At 47.0% G+C, this 23,301-nt stretch overlaps 1 protein-coding gene across 1 annotated transcript in view; it reads left to right on the top strand.

The window, feature by feature from the left end:
- ADGRB2 (adhesion G protein-coupled receptor B2) overlaps positions 1-23,301 on the top strand; it is a 169,188-nt gene that overhangs the window by 131,728 nt on the left and 14,159 nt on the right. Inside the window, exons 21-25 of the mRNA XM_035118985.2 lie at positions 7,420-7,570; positions 15,216-15,285; positions 16,015-16,081; positions 16,498-16,583; positions 19,281-19,379. Of these exons, the coding sequence (XP_034974876.2) occupies positions 7,420-7,570; positions 15,216-15,285; positions 16,015-16,081; positions 16,498-16,583; positions 19,281-19,379 (473 nt within the window). The remainder of the gene's footprint in view (positions 1-7,419; positions 7,571-15,215; positions 15,286-16,014; positions 16,082-16,497; positions 16,584-19,280; positions 19,380-23,301) is intronic.

The raw sequence follows: 23,301 nt of genomic DNA, 5'->3' as shown, positions 1-23,301 counted from the left end.
GACATCTACAGATCATGCCGCTTTGTTTCAGCCTTTGAGAGCGTGGCTCCATGCTACTTCTAACATAGATTTCTATCTGGCCTTTTTAAAACGCATCTTCTCTACAAACCTAAAGGGAAGCTTTCAAAATTTGGGCCAGATATTCAAAATCTGAATGAAAAAGGCCACCTTTTCGAAATGCGTGATATCTTGATTTTACAGTTTGATTAAGATGGAGATTTGAATGGAACACTAGGGAAGTGATGCATCTTAAAGTTCAGCAATTGTGAACCTCTCTTTGATTTCAGTGGGAAGGTTTAAGCCAGTGGGCTCTCCCACCACTTTCTTGGCACCATTTCCAGACTGCAAAAGTGACAGGAGGAGGAGCTCAGTGGCCTTGGAGGACAAAACAAAGGCTGTATCATGATGTAACATGGTCCTGATAAGGGTCATATGGGAAAACAGTAGGCACTGCTGGCATTTGCTGCTGCCTCTGTGAAATGGCAGCAGTGGCGACAACAGGGGTGAAAAGGTGGCACTGGTTTCAGTGCCTGCCACAAGCTACCAACATTAGGCTGAAATATCCTGTTGGAGAACTTTCAGACCAGCTTTAATTTAAAAATGAGCTTAAGTATCTCCACTGAGAACAGTGGGATTTAAAAGTTTAAAGTCGGACAGATTGGGTGCTAAATAATATTAATAGTATCATGTAAGCACCTTAAAAAGTACTTTATTAACCTAGTCGGGGTGCATGAAATAATATAATGTTAAATATTGACCCAGCAGACGGAGTATTTTATACCTTGTTTTTAAATATTTAAACACAGTTGAGCTCATAAAGAATATTTAATTTTGACTTCTAAATTCCTATTGAGGGGATCCTCTCTACAGCTTTTCGCATAATGTGTGCCTCCCCTCTCACAAGGTTATGCTTCTGATCGTGTGTCTTCCTTTCGTTTGCCTCTGGAACCTGATATTTGAAGACATAGAGTCTATCTGTGCCTTAAGGCACAGATTCCCAGAGGCAAGCTGAATGCAGCCGGGAACAGAACTCTGGCCTAGAGAAGCTCCCACCCCATCCAGAACTCTTTATATGTTCCACTTCAAAAGAGTTCGAGGAGCTTTCCCAGTTACTACTCCCCCCCCCATCACCCCAACTCTTTCTAGCTACATCATTGCCACTGAGAGGTAAGGAAGGAGGCAGCAGCTGTTTGGGAGATGAGTCATACTGAGTGAGAGAGCCTGCCCTAGTGCTTGTCTGCATGAAGCAAATTGCAATACATATTTGGTTATCTGCAGCCTGCACATCCAATAAGAAAAGGGGGTAATGCTACATAGCTGAGTAAAGAAGCTGGAAAATGTGCTGGAAAATGTTTCTTATTTAAGAGAGACAGAAGCAATGCTTGAGCACAGAATTCAATGCCTGAAAATGTCTGTTTCTAGTTGGCTTGTGCAAAAGTTGGCTTGAAAGAATGTGGGCATCAATTGCAGGTGGGGAGAGCAGTTTTAACAGGGGAGGAGAGGAGTCCAGGATAAGATGCTCTCAGTGAGCTCCCTTAAAATGTAAGGGGTGAGGACTGTACCATTCCCACCACCCCCCTTCCCATAGTGCCAATTACAGTGGTACCTCTGTTTACGACCTCAATTGGTTCCGGGGAGCCGGTCACTCCCCAAGAAGATTGTAAATGGAGCGCCTCTTCTGCGCATGTGTGAAGCGCTGTTAGAGTGCTTCTGCGCATGCACAGGCTGCGCAGATCACTTCTGTGCACCCGCCCGCCACGGAATCCGGATGTAAGCACTTCCGGGTCCGCGGCGGTCGCAAACCGATTGATCGCAAACCGCAGCGATCGTAAACTGAGATATGACTGTAAAGTCATCTCACTCTTGCGGCCCCTGCTCTGCCCCAGCCTGCCTGGTCCCTTTGGACCCAAAGTTCTGGTGGACAGAGCAGCCACCTCTAGTGATGGGGGAGAGACTTCACTTTGCATTTTACCGAGAAACTGCCTAATTTCACACTTCTCCAAATGTTGCGATGCACTTCACAAAATGCACACCGATGCATATTTTAGGGGGGAAATGTGTGTGGATCCATATGACAGTGAAAATAACATACAAAAGTTGATTTATTTAGAGGAGTCGGCTTGCAAAAATGTTTGTACTAGTCAGAACCTGATACACAAAAGTGTTATGGTGTACACACTCATTTCTTGTGTCCAACTGTTATCCCTGGTAACGTGGGTTTTGCAGGTTTCAGGGCACTCCAAAATCTGTAGCATCTCTTTAACCAGAGGGATAGGGAGGAAAAGAATGTGCCCATCTAAAACAACAGTTGTTTTTTCATGCCATATTTGACTCTGTGGGGGGAAACAATTCTGTCAGGCTCTGGTTCCATTTGCTGTGATACAATCTGGGGAGCAGCATATCTTCATCCATTCTCCCCTCCGCACCTATCCTTTCTCCAGTGCAAACCCTCCAGAACTGACATGTGAATTTCAGCCCAGGGAGATCAAAGGTAGCTGCAGCCTCCCTCTCAGCCCCCAGGGGGCTGTGCAAGGGACCTCGTGCATAATAGATCACCACCCTGCAGCGTTTCCTCTTGATGTACTAGAGACATCGAGGAGCTCGGAAAGCATGTTGCAGGCATGAGTAGTACAAGGAGGGGAACGTGTATGCCAGAGGAGCTGCTGGCACGTCTGGGCCTTGCTGGATAAAACCCTTGTTAATGAAATGGCCGGGGGAGTTGCAGCTTCTGGACTGCGGCTGGAGACAGGCAATTAGGAGTTGCTTGGTTTTCAAAAGAGAGAATCGCATTGTGATTGAGCAACTATTGCCAGCATGAATTGCAAAACAAAGAAACAAAACTATTGAAAATTAAGTTGAAACGTATCAATTTTCAGCACTGCAGACTATCAGATTGTAGAGTTTCCAAATTCTTTAGATTTTTTTAAAAATAAAAATATATCCTTTGTAATCAACAATGCTCTTTTAGGAATGAAAAGTATCTTGTAAATTTCTCACTGCTTAGCATGTGTAAATAACAACAACAACAACAACAACAACAACAACAACAACAACAACAACAACAACAACAACAACTTTATTATTTATACCCTGCCCATCTGGCTGGGTTTCCCCAGCCACTCTACCCTATGAGTCAGTGGTAGGGAACCTCTGGCACACTGGCCTAGTTAGGTTTCCATTCCAAAAAGAAAAAGATACTAGATGTGATTGTAATGGGGCACAGGAGGATAGTCTTCCTTCCTTCCTTCCTTCCTTCCTTCCTTCCTTCCTTCCTTCCTTCCTTCCTTCCTTCCTTCCTTCCTTCCTTCCTTCCTAGTGTTTAGACCCTGCTTATAATTTGAAGTTTCTGAGAGAGAAATTAAAGTACCATAAGATCAACAAGAGCTACTAGAGGGGAACAAATGTGTCTGCAAATATCAACACCCCCCCCCCTTCAGGTGTCCCATCTGCCACTCTGCTTCTAAATCTTTGGGCCATGCTAGGTCCAAAAACGGGAGCAGCCAGGCCCCTGAAAGGCCTTAATACAGAGCTGGTGGGCTGTGTTCAGCTTCATGGGTCACAGGCAGGCTCTCGATGTCTACCTTACCCACATCAGTTGTCCTAATTCCTGTCTTGCTCCTTAATCTTCATAGGGGTGATGGAGAAGTTTGATTCAGTTCACATTTAAAGTTGAACATACCTAATTCCAAATCAAAATGCAAGCCAAAGTACAGCCATCCCTCCAGTTTCACACTTTTGCAGTGCAGTTCTCCAACCAAGTAATGCATACAGAAATTCACAAACTTTGGGTGAAGTGACATATTTGTCCATCGCCAAATCTCCATGAGAAGCTGAAACATCTAAGGCTAATCACATATACAAATATGCAGCTTTCCTAAATTAACCAGCAGAGAAGCAAATACATACAAAATGTTGTATGTGCTTGTGTGTTTATCATAAAATGTATACACTGCTTGATTGTTTAAAAGAAAAAAAAAACACCCCCAAAGCAGTTTACAAAAAGATAAAACAGTAAAATCGTGGAAAAACTCATGATTTAGAAGTTACAATACGAAACAGAGTAAAATTACCTAAATTTTCTAAGCTTGACTAAAGAAGAATGTTTTCAGCAGGCCCTGAAAAGTGAAGGTACCTGCTTGATATTAGTATATACTGTATGAATATACTTATGGCATTATGCTGCAGGAATATATTACAATGTGGAACTTGACTCTTATTATATGTGTTTATATGCATAGTCAGGCTCTTAAGAAAACAATGCATGGGAGACGTGCACAAAAGCAGGCACTTGATGCAAGGGGGTGGTTTCGAATTCCATGTTTAAATCCATTTAAAATGGATTTCTTCTCTGTCCCTAGTCCCACATTGTGCAGGCCTGGCTTAGGCTAAATGCAGAGCCCTTTAGCTGTTGTTGCTGATGGACCACCCCTTTGTTGCTTGTTGCAACGTTGGGAATCTCCCGTGTTTCATGACCCAAACTGTGCTTGTGCATTGCTGGTCCTTTCTCCATGCTTAGCTCCTTCTCCAGCCTGTGGACCAGAGCCAGGCATGCCCTATTAGCACTTGTCTCTTTGTTATAATGCCAGTAAACTTAATGCAGCCATTGACTGATTAAAGTCGGTGGGAGCGTGAAGGTGGAGGCTGGTGGGGACAACAGCCACTTCTGCCAGTTTTTATCCAGCATCAGGGAAGGGAGGGTTGCGTTGCTTGCCTTAGGCTTTGAAATCCAGTCCCATAATGATACAGTGCAGGGCTTGCAGTGTATTTCGAGTACAGGGCCAATTTTATTTTGAATAAATTCCCATATGCAAATGAACCCAGGGATTGGGGCAGAGGCAGAGCTAGCTGCTTCGGCACCCAGAGTGACGCACATGCTGTGCACCCAGGGGTGGGGCCGTGGGGACGGGGCGAGCGTCCCAGGGGGTGAGATGCCCAGGGGGTGGAGCGAGCCACCCATGGTGGGCTGCTTCATGGGCGGGGGGGGGGGAGGGAGCTGTGTCGCTTTGCCAGAAGCCTTCCTCCCTTCCCTCTTCTTTTTGACAGCTCGGGGGAGGCTCCCCCCTGGAAGCAACCGGGGAGCGGGGGGCAACAGCGCCCCCCAGCGACTCCCAAGCTTCCCCTGAGCTGTCAAAACGAAGAGGGAAGGGGGGAAGGCTGCTGGCAAGGCAGTGCAGCTCCGCCCCTTCCCCCAACAGCTCAGGGTAGGCTTGGGAGTCACGGGCGGGTGGCGCGCTGAATGTCACCCCCCTCAGTGATGACACCTGGAGTGGACCGTCCCCACTGCCTCCCTTCCTCCACCCCTGGGTGGGGGAGAACTTTGATTTAGTTCACATTTAAAAGCAAACCTACCTAATTCATGCTTTCTGAAACACAGCCATACTTTAAAACTAGCACTACAGTTCCCTGGCCATGTAACCTGTTTGAAAATTCATATGCTAGGGTAAAATGCATAAAGAAGGCTGATCGCCGAAGAATTGATGCTTTTGAATTATGGTGCTGGAGGAGACTCTTGAGAGTCCCATGGACTGCAAGAAGATCAAACCTATCCATTCTGAAGGAAATCAGCCCTGAGTGCTCACTGGAAGGACAGATCGTGAAGCTGAGGCTCCAATACTTTGGCCACCTCATGAGAAGAGAAGAATCCTTGGAAAACACCCTGATGTTGGGAAAGATTGAGGGCACTAGGAGAAGGGGATGACAGAGGACGAGATGGTTGGACAGTGTTCTCGAAGCTACGAACATGAGTTTGACCAAACTGCGGGAGGCAGTGGAAGACAGGAGTGCCTGGCGTGCTATGGTCCATGGGGTCACGAAGAGTCGGACACGACTAAACGACTAAACAACAACAACAAGGGTAAAATGCACATAAAAGTGCATATATTAGTGAAAACAGCATTAAAATGCATCATGATAGGGGAAATCACTGTGTTAAAATGTGTGTATTATGCAAAAATGCATACAAATATGCAGTGCTTTTTTCCCCCTAAAAAATGTTTAGGGGTACCCTCATTTAGACTCAAGAAAATCACCAGTTTATAGTTCAAATCGGAATAAATAAATACAGTAAATGGACAGAAGTGCAAAGATTCACAAAATGTTTAGGGGTATGTGTACCCCTGCGTCCCCCCCCCAGAAAAAAAGCACTGCAAATATGTACCTCTTAGGAGAAATTAGCCCTAAAATGCTGGTGAATTTTCATGAGGGCTTTTTTTAAAAAAGGAATTTGCAAATTGATGTGGAAAACTGAGCTTAAAACTGGAAAAATGAGGAACCGAGAGAAACTACTGGGGCCGTGTGATCAGTGTTGCGTTTCAGGAGCTGTATGCACATGTGTGTGCATTCATGCACCAGATGCCTTCACCATTTAGAATATGCCCATTGCAGCAAGGTCAGAGGTTTAAAGGCCTCCTTCTTCACAGTACGACTTTTCCAGGAGTGTCAAAAAGCACACCCCATTTTCAACACCTTCAGTTTGTTCCTATACTGTTTTCCTTCATGTGATTTCCCCTGTCCTGCTCCTTCCCTTTGCAATCATCACCCTCATTTGTCCACACTGTTGTTTTAATCCAGTTGATTGTCAAGGTGACCCATGTGATTTGGGTCGATGACATCACAGCAATGTATCAGTGATGACAATGTCATGGAAAAGCAGAGTCACGCAGTAAGCTACTGGCTAAGAGTGAGAAAGGGAAATGCCTTTGCTTGGTCGTGGATTTCTGGGCCAGACTTCCCAGTTTGCCTTATCAACTTGGATTGTTAGTAGAACTTCACACTCTGTCAACCAGAGCCAGGTGCAAAAAACATACAGTTAGAAAGAGCAGGGTGTCTCTGAGGCACATCTGAGCCCGTGAATTTGTTTGAATTGAGCTCACAGTCCTTTCACATACAAAAAGTCCACTCCTGAGGTTGTTGTTGTTGTTTAGTCGTTTAGCCGTGTCCAACTCTTCGTGACCCCATGGACCAGAGCACGCCAGGCACTCCTGTCTTCCACTGCCTCTTTATTTCAGCAGCCTAATTTAGGTCATTTTCTTCTTGTTAAATAGTTGCACGTTACAAACCCTTTCTGATCTATTGCAAGTTACACAGAAATCTGCCAGTATGGGAGGAAATTCCCCCTGAGGGTTCAAGTGCAGAGGCTCATATGAAATGCCTGAATAGTCAGTGTGCAATAATGCATCACAGCATCCCAATCTGCCTTCCACTCACCCCTGCTTTTGATTCCTGAAATATGCAAATGCTAAAAAGCATTGTTAGTTAGATTTGGAAAGTGGAATCTCCAAGGAAAGGTGTTCAATTGCAAGGGGTGTGCATGCATGCCATTTGTTCTTGAATACAACCCAACTCATTTATGTAGGAGGCTCCTGCATTCTGATGACTCTCATTCCCTCCCTTCTCTTTCTTCTCTTCCCCAATCTCCAGGGTGTGTGCACAATGACTGCTGCATTCCTCCACTTCTTCTTCCTCTCTTCCTTTTGCTGGGTGCTGACAGAGGCCTGGCAATCCTACTTGGCTGTGATTGGCAGGATCCGGACACGCCTAGTTCGTAAACGCTTCCTCTGCCTTGGATGGGGTAAGAGGGCATCTTCTCTTCTGGAGCCAGAGTGTTGTCTCCCTGATTTTTTTCTGGGGGGGGGGGGAGGATCAGGGAGGCATAACGCAGGGAAAGGGGAAATCGTCTTATAGGTCTGGTTCGCGCAGGAACACTCATTGCTTGCGGCCATATCCAACATTCTCAGTCTACTACCACAGGAGTTTAAAGGTTGCTCAACAAAGAAATCCAACACAAGAGTTGTGCTAGCAGAAGTAGGTCATGCAACAGCTATTTCTTCTGGTGCAACCTGTTGCATAACCATCTTGGGTAAAGTACTTGTGTTTTATTTTGTGCAGCAACATTCTGCCAGTGCAACAAATGTACTGCTTGGTGGCTTTCACACTACATTGGGTCTGGAGCACATTAAGAATTGTAGGCCTGTCATTTCATATAATAAAACTGGACGATAAAAGGGCCACCTATTTGTGGGAGTTAACCTTTTTTGCCCGAGAGGCATGCTTTTACCCAGTTTAGATTCCAAACTGAATATTTGCCTGTTAGGTTTTCTGATTGGGCAGAAAAGGAATGTTTTTGTGTATGTAGAACAGGTGAAATTGAATATGGTGCACTATATCTTACATTGTTCTTTATATAATTCATTGGAGGTTAAGTTTAATCTCCCCATTCAGTCCTGCTTACAAGCCCAACCAGCTGATTTTTTAAAATAAGATGGCTGCTAGCTGATCTAAGAGAATCCGTTGACTATATTTTCACTAGCTGTAGAGGCCTTTCTAAATTGGATCAGTGCTAAATGTTAAGGGAAAAGTTTTTAACAAATGAATGTTTTAAATCTTGTTTATTGTATTGTGAGGGTTCATCCCTGTCTTATTGGTTTGATGATTATCTTTCTTTACACGTGTGTTTTATTGTCGTGGCCATTGGCTATAAACAATAATAAAGCTTCAAGGTGAACCTGTGCATCAGATACAAACCTTACTGACTGCAGCAATAGCATCCAAGAAGTGGCTTGAAGGTGCAAATGACTTAACCAGCAGAATCCTAGAGCTGGAGGGGGCCTTCTAAGGCCACTTAGACCAGCCTTTGCTAGCCTGGTGCTCTCCAGGTATTTTGGACTACAGCTTCCATCAGCCCTGTGCTAGCCGAGGCGAATGGGAGTTGTAGTCAAAGCATCTGAAGGGCTTTTGATTGGGGAAGGCTGATCAACTCCTGCTCTGTGCAAGGAATCCAGAACTAGAATATTCTCAGCACCCATAAGGGAGAGCCCTTCACCCCTCTGGGCAATTGCCTCCTTTGTCAAATTGCTCTTACTGTTAACTTTTCCTAATGTTCAACCAAAATCTGCCCTCCTGTCACTTCAGTCCATTAGATCTAGTCCTGCCTTGTAGGGCAGCAGGCAGCAAGTCTTCCTCATCTTCTGTGTGAAACCCCTCACAGTTGTATAAAGGATGCTGCCATGTGCTCTTTCAGTCTTCTGGAGGCGGAGCTTCCTCCTGCATTTCCTCACTGCCAGCTTCTAACACTGCAAATGGAATTCTCACAGCACCTGCTGTCATCACCAGCACAATGCTTCGGTAATGGAGGCAATCAGCAAGGTGCAGGATAGTCAAGGGATGTGCATGCATATTGAAAGCCAGTCTTTGATCTCAGCAAAACACTGTTTGCACCCAATTGCTTTTGGAAGGAGGAGTTTCACAAACTGGGAAGTGCAAGGAGTATGAAAGCTTCACCTAACATGCAACGAAACCAGAACTCGGCATGGCATCAAGGGGGCTTCCAGATCAGTTTATTGAGTGTCCTTACTTTTTGCAGGGAGATTGACTGTTTAATGAGTGTTCATTCTGATTCTTTTGTGGGTAGGTTAGACGTTGTTGTGTCAAAGCAAGTGCTGTTACCCAACACTTTCCAGTGCATTTCCTTGTCACTTTCCTTATCACTATAACTCATATCTTTTGGGGAAGCGACTTTGTAGCACAAGAGCTCCCAGTCAGCATTAATTGTGTGACATGAAGTTGCTGCTAGGTGACTAAATCCCACCTGCAAACAGCAGCAGTCAGGAAGCACCCCAGATGTTCAGAATTGGGAATGTTCAGAAAATAACTCCTGCAGGTTGGAAAACTTAGGCCAACTTATGAGGTGAGCCATTGCAAGGTGAGCCAAAGCCCTCTCTGCAGATTGGCTTGGCACATTTTGTATCCAGCAGATCAGTCTGTAGTTAGCTCACCTCTATGCCAACTTTGCTTGCTATTCATTTCACTCCTCCCCTTTCCCAAACTTAACCTTGTGTTTAAATGATATTTTATTGATTTTTGCATAGTAAAACACACACACACACTCAAAATACAGAAACAAACATAACATATTTTCCACCTACTTCTGTCCACCCTCCAAGAGCCCTCTCCTCCCACAAGAGGATCCCCTGGAAAACGGGCATTCGCAGTGGTTCATTTTATGATTGGATTTCTCCCCACTCCTCCCTCCCACCCCAGGAAACCCCCCCTGCCACAAAGAGGCTCCAGGTTTGCAGGAGGGACGCAAGTGGGTATCCATCCAACCATCTATTCAATCTTAATACACACTCAAAAAAAAAAAAAAAGAAAAAAGAAAGAAAAAAAAGGAAGAAGAAAAAATAAGAAAAAGAAAAAGATAAAAGAAAAATATTATTAACTAATCATTTTTCCATAAACATTGTTTTTATGTGGGCTTCCCCGATCTCCCCTCTATCTGATTTTCATTTTTGAATCATATTTTACAGTTTTCTTATCATAGTCCTCATTCTATTTTTAATCTTTCCAATCTTATATTACTATACTATCCATATTCTTTAATAATTTCTCTTTTATTCCCAATTCTCACCTCCTCCCTCTCCCGTCCCCCAGAACCCCTCCTGCCACGAAGAGTCCCAGAGGACGGAAAGAGGCAAGGAAGTGATTCTTTTTCCAATTGGATCCCTCCCCCCTCCCCGTCCCCCCCACCCCAGAAGCCCCCTCTGCCACCAGGAGCCCCCAGCCCGGGGACGACCGACAAGTGGGGGAAAGCACCCAACCGTTACAAATCATCTTGCCTAAACCATCTTTCTGATGCTACCAATTACTATTACATCCTAATTCTAACAAACATACAATTTTGTTCCCTCCCTTGCCACAATTTTCTTCCAAGGGCATCCTTATATTTTAAATCCTTTTTACCTTCCCAATCTTTAATTTATCGATTATTCTCAATTTTCCCTCCTCCTCCCCCGATCACGGCTATTCCCTTCCATTCCAACAAGTTCCAAAGTCAGCAATCCAGTTTTCAATCCCTTTTTATCCATCCTAGTAAATAATATATATTCCATCCTCCTTCATCCCTCCCCTTTCTTAACATATTTTACAACCCAAATGTCTCTGGCCTCCCCCCAATGTTCCCATCTTGTTTGCACATTGTTTTCCTTGTGCGTTTTCTTCTCCTCAAACAGCTCTTGTTCCACCCCTTCAAAAGGGGGGGTATTCCAAATCCCAATTTGATCTTTCTCATCTTGCATATCTGCACCATCCTCGTCTTCTTTGATTGAATTATGGTTCGATTCATGTGTCCTATCCTCCTCTTTTACTGTTGATTCACTTATATCCTGTTTCTGTACATCCTGATTTATTATTTCCATTTGCTGTTGAGTCTTATCCATGCTGATTTTTATTTCCCACAAGAGTCTCATGACTTTTCTCTGGAAACCAGGTGCATAGTCCATTGTTGACATTTTCACCAACTCTTCAAGGACAGAGCAGAACTTGAATAACAGGAAGTGGTCACCAATTGTGACTGTACCGATTTCTGCCAACTGGATGCATTAAGTCCATTCCTCTAAAAGTCCATTCCACTATTTCTTTTATGTCCTCCCCGTCCGCTTGCTGTTATGTCCGGGTTGCCGCTTTCGGAATGGAGGGGGAGGGGCTTGTCTCTTTAGATTCCACTGTTTGCAGGGGTTTTCCAGCCTTAATACAGTTCTCCCCCTTTGCCCTGCCTCTGGGGGAGAATTTTTTTTTTTTTAATCCTTGGAATTGCTTAGGCAGCAAGCTTCCTTTCCCTGGCATCGGGTAATTCTCCTTTTACTGCTTCTTCTTTACATCAGCGGGGGAAGATCGGCTTCCGTTTTTAAGTCTCACCCCCGTTCCAAATTAAAAGTCAATTAAAAAAATTTTAGGTCCTTTTACTCACAGTTCCCAATCTTTTCAGTCCTTCTTTAAAAAGTATCCAGCGCTCTCCACCTCCGGTTCGGAGCTTCTCTCCGCGAGGGCAACGATCATGCTCAAGATGGCCCCCACGACTACAACCTTTCCTGCACCGGCGCTCTTATTAGGGCACTAGTGGTTTTCAGCCCGTTCAATAACGGGCGCTAGAATCCTGGGGTTCGGAGAAGCGCTTGCGCAGCGCTTCTCCGAACCCTGGGACCTGTCCTTGCTGTCGGCGGCAGGGGGACAGGAACGGAGGAGGAGAAAGCGCTGCTTTTTCCTTCTCCGTTCCTCTCCCGCAGCCGCCGACAGGAAGCAGATATCCCAGGGTTCGGAGAAGCGCTTGCGCAGCGCTTCTCCGAACCCTGGGACCCGTCCTTGCTGTCGGCGGCAGGGGGACAGGAACGGAGGAGGAGAAAGCGCTGCTTTCTCCTTCTCCGTTCCTCTCCCGCAGCCGCCGACAGGAAGCAGACATCCCAGGGTTCGGAGAAGCGCTTGCGCAGCGCTTCTCCGAACCCTGGGACCCGTCCTTGCTGTCGGCGGCAGGGGGACAGGAACGGAGGAGGAGAAAGCGCTGCTTTCTCCTTCTCCGTTCCTCTCCCGCAGCCGCCGACAGGAAGCAGACATCCCAGGGTTCGGAGAAGCGCTTGCGCAGCGCTTCTCCGAACCCTGGGACCCGTCCTTGCTGTCGGCGGCAGGGGGACAGGAACGGAGGAGGAGAAAGCGCTGCTTTCTCCTTCTCCGTTCCTCTCCCGCAGCCGCCGACAGGAAGCAGACATCCCAGGGTTCGGAGAAGCGCTTGCGCAGCGCTTCTCCGAACCCTGGGACCTGTCATTGCTGTCGGCGGCAGGGGGACAGGAACGGAGGAGGAGAAAGCGCTGCTTTCTCCTTCTCCGTTCCTCTCCCGCAGCCGCCGACAGGAAGCAGACATCCCAGGGTTCGGAGAAGCGCTTGCGCAGCGCTTCTCCGAACCCTGGGACCCGTCCTTGCTGTCGGCGGCAGGGGGACAGGAACGGAGGAGGAGAAAGCGGCGCTTTCTCCTCCTTCCTTCCTCTCCCCCAGCCGCCGACAGGAAGGACGCGCGCACTCTCCCCCCCCGCCTCCTCCAACCGCCGCTCCTCACGGCCAGGGAGGGTTGTGAGGAGGCCTTCGCCGGCCTCCACCCCGGCGGGAGCGGCGGTTGGAGGAGGCAGAGTAGGGGGAGAGTGCGCGCGCGCAGTCTCTGCTGTCCAATCCCTGTATCCCTGGGGCACATGCGCAGTGACCCAGGGACACACGGGACATCTGGACGCAGGGACAACATGGACATTATTATATAGGATACCGGCGAGCTAGGGAGTCGGAATTGGGGCTCCGCTGAGCATTTGCCCCAGTGACGCTCGACACTGGGTTCTATGGGGTGCAGCGTCGCTCCCGCTGCTTCCCCCCCCTCGCAAAGACGGGCTGCCTCGGAGCTCGAAGCAAACCCCACCGGACGGCGCTGGCGCTAGACCGGAAGCCCCAAACTTAACCTTGTGGGTAGGGAGGGAGACAAAGGTAAGACTGGGCCACACAATAAAAGAATTCTTGGTAGAAAGTCAAACATTCCTCCATTTGCTAGTGTGCCGCGAGAGGCTGGCTGGTGTGCCGTGATGTGCGGCGACGAGAAGGGCGATTTTGCAGCTGCGAACTCCACCTCCCTGGGCGTCCTATTTCTTCGCCACTTCTAGTTTCCACAGACCAGGGGTCGGCAACCCGTGGCTCCGGAGCCGCATGTGGCTCTTTTGCACCTTTGCCGCAGCTCCGGGCAACTGGCCATGGGCCAACAAGGCTCCGCCCCTTGTCCACCGGGTGCGCTCCGGCTTCTCTCGAGCACGCGGCTAACTGCCGTTCTGCGTGAGAAAGCGTGCGCACGCACTGTCGCCGGGCAACCTCCACTGCCACGCGCCGTCAACGGCATTTTGAAGAGGCGCGCGCGCTTTACCCAGCCGGCGTTCTAACGGCACAGAGCGAGCGAGTGAAAGCCCGTCGTGCTTTCCGAGGTTCCCTGGCACTGACGTGGCCGCCGGGAGCGGCGGGAAAGAGAAGGGAGGGAAAAGGGAGGAAGAAAGAAGGAAGGCGGGGAGGAGGGGGGAAGAAAAAGAGAAAAAAGAGAGAGGAGAAAAACGCAGGGAAGGAGCAGTCGCGGTTTCAAAGCAGCGAGGCAGACCGAGACGCCACCCGGTATGCAGCGCTACCCTCAACACTTTGCCCCGCTTTGCTTTTTTAAGCTGAGGGCAGGCGGGGAAGCGGCGAGAGGCCGGGGCGGGCGGTGCTTACGGGACGGCGGGGTCGGGTGGGGTGGATCAGAAACCCGGATCTTTTGAACTCGGCAGCGCTGACCCGCCGGAAAGCAATATTTGGCAAGTGTTTCTTACAGTCATAATTATAATATAGGGCGGCACAGAGTTATTTTTTTTAATTTTTTAATGGTGGTGTTCCTCGTGATTTTTTTCACGGAACAAGCATGCCGTGGCCCAAAAAAGGTTGAGAAACACTGCCCTATAACCACTTTGTTACAGAGGTTTGTGTGAATCAAGTGCCAGGAATGGGGCAAGAACTTGTGGGCAGGGGAACTCAAAATGCAAAAGCAGCAAGAATAAAAACACTGCTTGTGGTGGTGGTGGGGGAACCTGATTCATGCAAACCCACACACCTTTTTGGGTCAATCCTCAGAATAAGTCATTAATGCCCTCCCCTGCCAGTTCCCCATTGCTTTGGAAGAAAAGAAAAATAACCCTTACTATTGCAAAATGGGGAAGTAACTGACGCTGGAAGCACGGCATAATCACTATCAAGCAGGGTGAGCATGCTCAGAAACATAATTTCCTTATGGGCTCAAGGGACCTGCAGTTTACTCAGATCAGCCCAATTGGTCCCAGCAGAAAATGGTGGGTCTGAGCATGGTCAGAAGGGTCACTTCAAGGTCAGGAGCTTAGAGGGCCTGCATACTTCTGGTATTAAGCAGAAATATCTCCTGCTGCCAGTTACCTCTCCCCCTCCATTCCAAGGATGCATTAAAAATATATCATGCTGGGTTTTGTGAGCATTCTTTGCTCTCAACCCCCCTGGGGATTTTGGGACTATGCCAAAGGACTGCTCATAGAAACCAAGATGGTTTGTGAGATGGTCAGATGTAGGAATGGATGGGGATTTTATTCAGGCTGCATTTTAAGGTGAATCAACCTAGTCAACAGTCCAAGTTCAGAACTGCTGAACAGCATGCAGAACACAGCTATCAGTCAGAATCTCATAGCCCTCTGAATTTTGCAATGCAGTTAATTATGCAAATGCTTAGGGAAAAAATGTGTGGGAGGTCCTTTTCCCATCCCTTGGACCCAGTTCACCCGTCCCTGGTAGCTGGATCTCCGCAAAGTGCTTCAGATGCAGAATTCTTTTGTGGTTTTACCTGCATTTTCATCTCTATATTTCCCATCTAGGGTTGCCAGCCTTGGTAGTTGCTGTCTCCGTTGGCTTTACTCGGACCAAAGGATACGGAACATCTAGCTAGTAGGTTCCATAGGTTGTCTCATCTTCTTAAAATAAAATGGGGAGGGGGAAGGAGAATTGAAACATCTAAGGAGAACCTAAGAATCCCCAACACATCTGAGATGGGAGCAGGCTGCGTAGATATAGATAGGGAGGAAGGATTTAAATCAGTTTGCATTTAAAGGCCAGTGAGCCTAATTCACACTTTCCAAAACAACAAGTGAACTGAAACATAGTCAACCCTCAAAGTTCACATTTTTCCAAATATTGTAATGCAGATCTCCAGCCAAATAATGCTCGGGGGAAATGCACGTGCTAGGGTAATGTTTGCATTTAAATGCATGTATACATTAAAACTTCATGCAAAAATGCTGTGTATTAGGGAAAATAGCTTTGGGGGGAAAAGTGCACATTAGACAAAGTTGCTTAATGTTAGTAGTAGTAGTAGTATTCTGCCCATCTGAGTGGGTTGCCCCACCCACTCTGGGTGGCTTCCATCAAAAATGTGTTTATGTAAGGAGAAATTCGCACTAAAATGCTGGTGAATTTTCATGAGGTATATATATATATATATATATAATCAAACTAATATGAAACATGGAGAACTGAACTTAAAAATGGAAAAGTTAGAAACCGAGAAACTAAAATTGAGTGTTTCTTCTGCCCCTGTTTAAAAACTTGGAATCCAGGAGCCTTAAACTCTGAGATATTTCTTGACCCTTCCTCCTCTTTCTTGGCTTCTCTCTCCAGCTGCTGGTTGTCCCTTGAAGGAGGGCTGCTCTACGCCTTTGTTGGCCCTGCTGCTGTGATTGTTCTGGTAGGTGCTCAAATGCTGCCCAGTGGTGTTGGTGGCCGTTACCTTGTTCTGCAGATCATTTACTATGCTGCCATTTCATCGCTTTCCATGCCAGTGAGCAAAAGGCCTTTAGGAGACACATTGTTTTCTCCCTTTTGGGTTGAGCACTTTAAGAAATTTTGTTGATATGCCCTTTGCTTTCATTGTTGTAGGGTTGTTGTTTTTTTTGCTTTTAAAGGGGCTGTTTTTTGATTTTATGGACTTGTAAGTCGCTTTGAGGCATCTTTTTTCATTTAACAGCTGTCTGTTGCAATGTGAATTTTAAGGGGCCTAGAAATTAGATAGCCCTGTGGATGTTGCTGATTGTGGATCTCTCTCTCTCTCTCTCTCTCTCTCTCTCTCTCTCTCTCTCTCTCTCTCTCTCTCCCCACTGCCAGGTCAACATGCTGATCGGAATCATCGTCTTCAACAAGCTCATGTCTCGGGATGGCATCTCAGATAAGTCCAAAAAGCAGCGAGCTGGGTAAGCCCACCCCCCACAAACACACACTGCACAAACCAGTTCCAGACACTCTTTTTGTGACAAAATGCTGAAGCCAGTGTACCTGGCAGGAGAACAAGGTGCTATATATGTGGTGGGGCAATGATGTAGGAAGGAAGAGTGCTTGTCTCCTGCTGAGCAAAATATAAAGGTTTATTTTTGGAGGGGGAGCCCACCCCATTACCCTTCCATAGGGAGAAATCCCAGCAATTTGATTCTTACAGCAGATTCTGAAAATATTTAATATGGATATTTGGCTACCAGCCATGTTGGCTATACGCAGAAGGGGCTCTCTCCCAGTAAGTAATAGTGACTCACCTGCTGGGAAGCTAGCATAGTGGCTCCATCCCATCTGGTGAACTGCTTTTGGCTGTGTACTGCCTCCAGTATTGGAGGCGGTATCCCAGTGAATATCACTCACTGGGGAGCTTGAGCGGAGAGATTGCTGTTGCCCTCAAGTCCTGCTTGCGGACTTCCCGCTGTGAGTACAGAAATGCAGGACTAAATGGGCCTTTGTTTTGATGTGGAAGGGCGTTTATGTTTTCTAAGCAGAGACCTCCAAGTTCACCAAGGAAATTTGGTGGCAACTTACAGATGCACAAAAAACCCCCAATGCAGTCTGCTTTGCTAGTTGTATTGGAAAGTGTTTTAACTTCCCTTGATATCACAGACACATGCATACACATACTGCCACTTCTGAATCCAATGTGACCTTAGCTTTTTTGGGTGTAATACAGCCTTCCCCAAACTGATACCCTCCAGATGTATTGGACTACAACTCCCATAAGTCCCATCCAGCATAGCCATGCTGGTTGGAGCTGATGGGTGTTATAATCCAATGCATCTGGATGATTCCGTTTTGAGGAAAGCATCAGAAATGCACTTTTACCAACTCAGAAAGACAAGGTAACTCTGAGTTCCCAAGGGAGGTTTGCATGCTGCCTGCGTGGTTGCAAAGACTTCACTTACTTACCAGTTTTTTGTTACTTCAGGGAAAAGAGCATCTACTCCTCCAAGCCCTATTTCACACAAGCACTTGCAAACAGAGTGCCACATGGTGTGAAGCCTCCAGGTGCCTGTAGCAGCTAGCTGTTCCAACAGCTGCTACAACTGCCTGCTGAGAGCCCACTTGTTCTCCGATGCAGCTTCAAACCCAAGAAGCTAGGCTCTGTTGGGGGGAGGGTGAGCAAGCTGGAACACAGCAGCAATGCTGGGAGGAAGGGTTACGAGGGGGCTCTCCACAAGCAGCTGCAATAGCTGCTGGAAACACTGGCTGGCTTAGCTGAGAACAGTGGGTTTAGGTTGAGAAAGTAAGCCCTGAAAAAATGCACTGCTAAACTCACCCCATGGTGGCTTTGCTCAGAGTTAATGATGGCAATAAAACATCTACTCCACTTTCCCTTCCTATTCTGAGTCCTAGAGAGATTAAAATAATGAATGGGAATGTGCATGTATGTGAGTCTGTGTGCATGCATGCATAAATGTGTGTATATAAAATTACTTTTAGAAATGGGGGAGGTTTGAAAGAACACTCCCCCCAACTTGAATGAGGCAGGCCATTATAAATTGTTCAAGGCCCCTCTTTGAATAGAGTCTGACTCAGAGTGGAACTGACTAATATCCCAGCACTGTATTTCCCTGCCAGCCCCCTACCATGAAGAAGGGAGGAAGGTAACATGCATTGGAGGACTCCCTTGAACAGAAACTCTCCTAGGGAATGGCATTTCCTGCTCAGGATCAACAGCCCCACAATCCCCCGTGGGAAAAGGCACACTGTGCATTGACTGCATGTTGATGGGAACTCATTATCTGCTTGTCCTTCTCCAAAATAAGGCCTTGTCTTCCTCTTCAAGGAAATGGGGAGCAGCCCCTAAATGGGATTTTTGAGCAAATCAAGCCTTTGAAAAGCTTATTAAGTAATGAAAATTCAAAAATCCAAATTTATTTTGGGGACGAGACATTGGGGCAAGCAGCATGCCTGTCATCAGCAGGGCTCAGCTGTGCAAGCCAAACTTAGAGGGTTGGGTGCCCAAATTGTCCAGGTCTCACCCTCAAAGTGCCATTTTTGCCATGTGCAGACACCAGTGGCCCACTGTGTAGAGTGTTCCTGCCCTGATCGTACAGCCCCCCCCCCTCTCTCACACACACAGTGGCAAAAAGCTCAAACCCTCATTTTAAGAACACCTCATTCCAAGCTTCTGGGGCAGCAGAGCTTCAGTTGATGGTGAAGTGGCAGGGAGGAGGGCTCAGCTTCTGCCTGTTGCTTGGAATGCCAAGAGACATTGCTGAGTGTGTATGGCACAGCTTGAGATAGAAGAGGGATAATCCCAAGTCCCACCCTCTCTCCCAAAAAGGCAGCCTTTCCCCTCCTCTTCAGCACCTGCCAAAGGGGCTAGATTCTGCCCTTGAATTTCTGCCTGCCTTGCTTCATGCTGGACATTAACAAGCCGTGCTTCCTGCAACTAACCCAGCTCTCTCTTTCTTTCTCTCTCTCTTCTCTTTCCCCCTCCTCAATTGCTTTCTCCCCATTCCTCCTCCTGTCGGTCTTGTTGCCTTGTTGCCTCCTTTTCCTTCTGGCTACTTTTTCTTCTTGCTGTGCCTCTTCACTTCCACACCTTGATGGGCTGGTGGGTGCAACATAATGCATGTTGGTTGGTATGGAACTGGGACCACCCTCAGCTTCAAGGATCCCCCGTGTGGCAGCCTGCTCTTGAAATGTACCAAGTGTGGTGTGGTCTCCAGCACAGCCCTGCTCACCGCCACTGCCAACAGCGCCATGTTAGTCTCTCTCTCTGTCCACCTCACAAACTTGCTCTGCTGGCTGCCTTCTCTCTCTCTCTCTCTCTCTCTCTCCTTTGTTGACAGTGCATGTTGATGGGTGCTAAATTTTTCTTTCACTCGGCTGGGCTCTGTAATTTTACTGTTAGAAATGCCAGCTGCTCTCACGGGAACTGCTAACGTTTACTTAAGGCACAATTCCTTAGCTAGCAATTACTTTTGATCCTGCAGAGCCTCTTTATAGTGCTGGTTGATGGATACCATGGAGCAGTGAGGGGGAACCTCCAGCCTCTGGATCTCATTAGGTCCACCAGGCCTCCCCATACAGCCCACAAGGCTGTTTCAGCCAAGCCACACCCACCTGCTCCTATGTGATGCCAGGTAAGGGGCAGGTAAAGATGTGGCTCACGTCAAAAGTAGGGCTTGCTCAGGTACCTACAAAGAAAGCCCTGTGCCTTTGCAAGCAACAGCACTGCTGTGATTAGGCCAAGGGAAATGGATCTGCTGTCAGATGGCAGGGAGGGGGTGACCCCATCCAACTGTTTAACTTGGCCCCTCTGGGGGGTGGGGGAGGTAAGTACCTGCAGCTCATGGGCCAGATCCAATTCCCCACCCCTACCACATACTATTATCTACTCTGGCGCTGGCGACCAATTCCCAGGGTCTCTGTTTTCTGAATTCCTGTGATTCTCAATCTTTGAGATGTCTTAGATTGAACTTTGGACCTTTGCATGCAGAGCACATACACTTTTCCACCACTGAAACCTCTTCTTTCCTTGCCAAACCAGGGCTTCTTGGTTTCAGGCTGGAAGCTGCCATTTCAGTGGGGTTGAACTTCATCCCCCAAAGCACCGAGGCTCTACAAATGCCCTATGCCCTGTGTGGCGGCGCCATAGTCCCTTCACGTGGCTATTTTCACCTCTGTGCTGCCTTTCCTAGGATGCTCCTACCTCCTCCTTCCTGAATCTGTCACCTAGATCAACGTCCCCCAGGATTTTTTGGACCACAACTCCCATTAGCCCTAGCCAGCACATCTGATGGGAGTTGTAGGACAAAACATCCAGAGGACACCAGGCTGCAGACCTAGATCATGCAGCAAATGAGATGTCATTATGTTGATGATGCAGAATTTGGCTCCATGATGTCATGGAGGACGTTCGTAAGAGAGGGCAGTTTAAAGAACAGAGGAAACACTTCATTTGCCAGTAGTGCTGAAAAACCAACATCATTTTTTTTGTTTTATTTTTTGAAATGGAAGATGTTTTTCAGCACTGCCAAAACTATTTGCAAGAAGCAGCCAGTAGGTCTGGCCTTCACCCAAACGGCAATGGCAGTCAAGAGGGATGCTTGTGCAGTTGAATTTATCACCTCAGAGCCTTCTCTCCACTGAACTGTCAAAACTCCTTCAGGTCTTTTTTTTTTTAAAAGACACTTTCAAAAACTATTTTTAAAAAATCTAATGAATTGAAGAACGGTTTGTTTAGTGCCCTTTTAGGGTGCCCACAAGGCGTTCCCAGACGCTGCATTATGTTTGGGCCAAGCTCTTCAATAGAACAGCTGCAGTAGTAGAGCCATAGAATGTCACTCTGCTCCTTTTTGCTCTCTCCACCAGGAAGGACTGTGAGCCACCTGCTCTTCCTCGGTACCTGCAAGGCCCTGAGGCTAAACTACACCCCCCCCTCCACACACTGACTCCGCTGCCATCAGTTGCTCTTTTGCTCCTAGGTCTGTTGCCAGCGGCATCTGGGCTTGCTGCAGGGAGATGAGCAGGGAAGCGAAGTGACTGTGGCTTAAGGGTTTTTTAATTTTTAAAGGCAGCAAAAAAAAAAACTTGCTGAAGAAGCACTTTTTGAAAAATCCCCTTATGTGTGAATTGCTTCAGATGGAAATTATTTTGGCAGCAGGGTAGAAACCATGTACCGGCTTGTCCAACCTACCTGGGGGGAGGTGAGAGTTGGGCAGCATGGAGTTCCTCCATCTCCTCTTTCAAATTGATTACTCTTATAAGCCTCTAGAATTAGGCCCGGTTGGCACCCACCAGGGATGGGGCAGAAATCCATTCTGTTTGCATTTTAATGTGAACCTACCACATTTGCACTTCCTGAAACGGTACGCAAACTGAAACGCAGCTCTGCTTCAGAATTTGCTCTTCTCTGAGCAAATCGCAATCAGCACCATTTCCGTTCCTCTACAGTTTGGCTTCCACTAAAACCTACATTATGTTTCTCACTATCAGCATTAGCCAAAACTGACATAATTAATTCTGATGCATTTCCACGGAAGGGAAATGTCACAAACAGTGCAGAAAAGAATATAACTTTTTATGTAACATTTGCGGGCTAAAGAATAAACAATAGCTTCTGCTTGTATTGGCTTGTATGGTTTCTGTTTTAGACCTTGCACAAAACATGTGAATTACGGAAGTTTCTGTCCCCATTTCCATTTACGACTGGATTCTCTGGCATCCTTACTTATAGTTCTGTCTGTCCTGCCCTTGACAAGGCTTGTGCAGGAGCCTTGCCTGGTGGGCTGCGCTTTCTTGCAAAACCAAAATCAGGACCCTCAACAAATTGGGGAGCGAGGGACTATGCAAACGGCAAAATGCACTGGTGGAAACAAACCTTCAGGTGATGTTTGGGAAACTGGCAATAGGCACCACTCGGATCCATCCACTTCCCCTTCATAGTGTCTTCTCCCGATTATATTCTCCCTGTTTCCTTGCATTTCCTATAATGAGCCTTTTAACAGCCGAACAAAGCACAAGAGGAGACGTTAGAATTAAAAGATAGTTAGGTCTAATTAATCACATGCATGAGCTGCGGCTGCCTTCCTTTTCTCATCTCTCTCTCTCTCTCTCTCTCTCTCTCTCTCTCTCTCTCTCTCTCTCTCTCTCTCTCTGCATGACAGAGAGAAAATGAAGGGAATCCATCATATCTGGGAAAAGTTTCCATTTTGATCTGGAAAGGCAAAGAGGGCAATGTGCATGGAGTTAAACAGCAGCTCTAAAATGGATTTTATTTTTACATTCCTCCTCACCCCACTCAAATGTGTCCAGATGTGCAATTTGGGGAGGAGGTGTTTTGATATGGACAGTTCTCATCTTAGAAAAAGAAAAGTGCAGTCGCGTTGCACGACAACCCCTTCTTAACAATTAGGATACCTCTAGAGAAAATGTGATACAGCCAGTGCTTTTTTTTCTGGGATGACGCAAGGGGATGCATACACCCTAAACATTTTGTGAATCTTTGTACTTTTGTCCATTTACTGTACACCTTTTACCCAATTTGAACTATAAAATGGTGATTTTCTGGCGTCAAAATGCAAGTACCCCTAAACATTTTTAAGGGGGGGAGCACTGGGTAACATACTCATTGGATTGTGGGGTGGGGCATGGTGAGGGCAAAGGTTGCAGTTATTCCTTAACCTCCTGACCTATCCAGTTCCCAGTCCCTTTCTGGGCCTCTGTGAAGCCTACATCCTATTGAAAAAGCTGCTTATGGATCTCTCACCATCTTGTCTAGTTTGACCCGATGGTGTCGCCGAAGAAATAAACCCTCAGGAGGGTGCCCAGTCAGTGTAGACAGAGATGGGAGCAAATGCATAGGCCTCACAGAAATTCAAATCCCAGTGTCGCCCCAGTTCTTTGATACCGGGATCCTGATATTGCCAAGGCTGCAATTACATTTATTTATTGCTTACCAAAGGGGTGGCTAACAGTTTGTGGCCTGAGGGCCTCATTTACCTTTGGCCCACCCTCCAGGGGCCACATGCCAGAAGTTGGTGTGGACATCCCTAACTCTTACAGGGTACACACAGCCCCCGTTTCTCATCTAATCCAGGAAGATCAGCTGAGGACATGGGTTATTGCACCCTCCCTTGTCATCAAATGATCACTCTGATGACCAGGTTTGTGTCCCCATCA

This window comes from Zootoca vivipara, chromosome 6 (assembly GCF_963506605.1).
Source record: "Zootoca vivipara chromosome 6, rZooViv1.1, whole genome shotgun sequence".
Classification (NCBI taxonomy): Eukaryota; Metazoa; Chordata; class Lepidosauria; order Squamata; family Lacertidae; genus Zootoca; species Zootoca vivipara.
This window is presented reverse-complemented; position numbering and strand designations above follow the sequence as displayed.